The sequence below is a fragment of the Meriones unguiculatus genome (genome assembly GCF_030254825.1).
Source record: "Meriones unguiculatus strain TT.TT164.6M chromosome 13 unlocalized genomic scaffold, Bangor_MerUng_6.1 Chr13_unordered_Scaffold_44, whole genome shotgun sequence".
NCBI classification, from domain to species: Eukaryota; Metazoa; Chordata; class Mammalia; order Rodentia; family Muridae; genus Meriones; species Meriones unguiculatus.
Genome location: NW_026843651.1, coordinates 1,994,508 through 1,998,313, shown reverse-complemented (window position 1 = coordinate 1,998,313; position 3,806 = coordinate 1,994,508). Strand labels below are relative to the sequence as shown.

The 3,806-nt window shown below is 34.5% G+C and overlaps 1 protein-coding gene and 1 pseudogene across 1 annotated transcript; one reads left to right on the top strand and one right to left on the bottom strand.

Annotated features, from left to right (window-relative positions):
- Positions 1 to 474: 474 nt before the first annotated feature.
- LOC132651253 (zinc finger protein ZFP2-like) lies at positions 475 to 1,041 on the bottom strand (the record flags this gene model as incomplete). The annotated part of the gene is made up of 1 exon (XM_060376494.1): positions 475 to 1,041. A coding segment is annotated over one exon (567 nt), but the record flags the coding sequence as incomplete, so codon positions are not given.
- Positions 1,042 to 3,121: 2,080 nt separating this feature from the next.
- On the top strand, positions 3,122 to 3,554 carry LOC132651288 (single-stranded DNA-binding protein, mitochondrial-like; annotated as a pseudogene).
- The last annotated feature ends 252 nt before the right edge of the window (positions 3,555 to 3,806 follow it).

Here is a 3,806-nt window from a genome sequence, read left to right as displayed (position 1 = left end):
GTTTATACAAATGTGGAATGGTTTCACCATGTTAAAAACACTCACAGGCTTTCTGTCCATTAGGATTTCTTTCATGAGTGTGGAGATTATTCTGAAGTCCAAAAGTTTTTTTTTTTCTCATTGGTTACAGTCAGACATCTTTCCAGTATGTGTTCTTTTATGTATTAGTTATGTGCAATGGCTTTACCACATAGTTGTATTCATATGGTTTCCCTCTTGAATGTATCGTTGTCTTAGGAGATGACTGTTACATACAAAGGCTTTATCACACTAATTGCCCTCATCAGGCTTCTCTCCACTGTGTGTTTTTTCATGTTTTTGGAGACTACTCTGCTGTGCAAGGGCTTTATCATGTTGAGTATACGTATAAGGTTTCTTTCCAGTATGTGTTCTTTTATGCCGTATGAGTTAACTATTTTCTACAAAGGCTTTACCACACTGGTTACATTCAAAAGGTTTCTCTCCAGTGTGTCTTCTTTTATGGCTTAAGAGAGTACTGTTTTGTGCAAAGGCTTTACCACAGTGGTTACATTCATAAGGTTTCTCTCCAGTGTGTGTTCTTTTATGGCTTAAGAGAGTACTGTTTTGTGCAAAGGCTTTACCACACTGGTTACATTCATAAGGTTTCTCTCCAATGTGTGTTCTTTTATGTCTTATGAGATGACTGTTTTGTGCAAAGGCTTTACCACACTGGTTACATTCGTAAGGTTTCTCTCCAGTGTGTGTTCTTTTATGGTTTAAGAGAGTACTGTTTTCTGCAAAGGCTTTGCCACACTCATTACATTCATAAGGTTTCTCTCCAGTGTGTGTTCTTTTATGGCTTAAGAGAGTACTGTTTTCTGCAAAGGCTTTGCCACACTCATTACATTCATAAGGTTTTTCTCCAGTGTGTGTTCTTTTATGGCTTATGAGATGACTGTTTTGTGCAAAGGCTTTACCACACTGGTTACATTCATAAGGTTTCTCTCCAGTATGTGTTCTTTTATGCCGTATGAGCTGACTGCTTTTTGCAAAGGCTTTACCACATTGATTACATTTGTAAGGCTTCTCTCCAGTGTGTGTTCGTTTATGCCATATAAGAACAGTGATATAGGGGAAGGTTTTCCCACATAGAGTGCATTTAAAGGGTTTCTCTCCAGTATGACTGCTTTCATGCCTGCAAAGAAAATTGGCACATGTAAAAGATTTACAACTGTCATTTCATTACACTAATAAATATATTTATCTATATGAATTAATTTCATAATTTTGTCTAATGGTAAAGAAGAATCAAATTTTAAAGTTTTATCACTTTATTTACATTCACGGTATTCTCCTTCATTACGGGTATTTTTGAAGATTCCTGTGATGGTAAGAGAATTTGTTATGTGGATCACTTTTATAGCATCATTTTTCTATAAGAGGTTTTCTCCTATATATGAAGAGTATTATAAGAATTCAGAGTTTTACCACAGCAATCCCATTCACAAATGTTTGTACTGTATGAATGATACTTCATTTACAAAGTGAGCCAGGACAAGCAGAAGTTCCAAATTCCTCTTATTCATAGGTATTTTCAGCAATATGAGTTTGCTGATAAATTCTCAGTGAAGTTGCAAAACCAATTAACAGTAACCATTTATCACATTCAGAAAATTTACTCACAGTGGGGACTACTACCAAATCAATTGTTATTGGAGAAAGACAGGGACACTGCTTCTTTCAATATCCCTATGCTCATGTGTCTTAGAATAATTTTGACATATGATATACCAGTTTAATTTACAAAAATAATAAAGATTCCCACATTGAATTAACACAGTTTGTTTTTTGTTCATCATAGACATGTCATATAGGGATTAAGGTTTCTCCACAACAAAATTCTTGATTCTCATAAGCTGCTCCTTTCACTAAACTTTACAATGTTACTGCACGAAAATGAGTAACACTGGTTCTACTATAAATTTTTTGCTTATTAGAAGGTTTTGGACACATACTGATCACCAATTCAGTGTGTATACCTCTTACAATATCTGAGTAGATAGAATGAGACTAAACAGATTGGCAGTTCAAGTCAGTAGCTTTAATGTCCATATGATTCAAATGGTATTTTTGTTACAATATTATTTTTTTTCTTCTATCTTAGGGGAGTGCCTTGTAAACACAAATCAGATACCTGACATTGAAGTACATGGAATTATGAGATTTTAATGATCATCAGTACACGTAAAGCAGTGCTGTTTTTACACTGTTGCTTTTCTTTAAAACTTCCAGGACACAGCCATGTGTGCTGGTACATGCCTTCAATCCCAGCACTTGTGGAGGTAGAAGCAGGCAGATCTGTGTGATTTTGAGGTCAGGCTGGTCTAACAAGCAAGTCTAAGAAATTCACAGATACCCAGAAAAAAAATCTTTTTCAAAAACAGAAAATAAAAAGCAGCCAATAAACAAACAAACAAAAAACACCAAACTTCCAGGACACATTAAAATTTAAGATTTATATCTGTATCAACATGCACATAAAGTTACCTTTTATTACTTGTAGAACTTTGAAAATGTTCTTCAATATTATGGTCATCCCAATTGTAGCCTAAAATATAGTACGAGAAAATATATATTATTGGAAATATCATGTTATTATTAAGGTAAACTTAAATCACTATCTTCTGTGACCCTTAGAACCATGCCTGATTTATTCACCGCATTCCTCCTCATTCTCAATTGGAATTACAGAAGAGGATCAATAACAAAGTAAGATTTGTCTCTTTATTTTAAAAGTGAAAGAAAAATTGCAGTCTTACCTATAGCAGTGAGGTTTTCACAGGTCTCTAGCATCACATCTTTGTAGAGTTGCTTCTGGGAAGGTTCCAGCAAAGCCCACTCTTCTTGGCTGAATTTCACATACACATCATTGAAGGTTACCGAATTCTAAAATATGCCATACATTTGTACAAAAGAAAGAGTGGCAACAATATAAATTTATGGTTCATTGAAAATATAAACATATAATTCTAGTGCTTCTTCTATTTATTTTCTGACACTGAAGTGCTAGTGTTAGACAGTTGGGTGCTGTGCAAAAAGTGAAGGAGGAGAAAAGAAAAAGCCTAAAGGTTAGATTGTAAGGAAAACCAAAGGTGTGCTTTGGAAACCTGTGTTAAAGGATTTTCATTAGTTTATAAGGCATGAATATGTAATAGACATTAGTTGGGTTCTTGAGTGATCTATGAATCATCTTCAGTTACTTGGGCTAGTAGGTCAGGACCCTGTCATGAGACAGGGGGTAGGAAAAAACACATTCATGATATTTTATCTAACAACAAATGAGATGTGGCTATCAGGGTACGGTGAACAGATAGGTGACGTCAGTCAAAAGACAACATGGCACTGAATATCATGTTCTGACCAGTGATCAGAGATGTGGCATATCAGTATATGAAAATGGGGGCTCATATATTCGTGGAAGGGAAAGTGGACTATAGTGAATAGATGGATAAAAATAATGTGAGTGGCAAGCAACAATAATCATACCTGATAACATCATATTTCTGAGTGACCAGACAAAAGAAAAGGCATAGAAGCATGATTATTCTTTGATCATTGTTTTGTATATTCTCCCTTCTAAATCATGTACAGTCTATAGTTTAAAAAAAATAAATAATAAAACTTTTCTATTAAAAAAGAAGTGTTAATGTTATCACTAAGTCACTTTAGAAGAAAACTGAATAACGAGGTTTAACTGTGTCATATCTAAACTTTTTGAATAGGATATAGCTTTGGAGTAGACATGCCAATTAATGTGGACAAAGACAAACAGAGAAGAGAGTGAA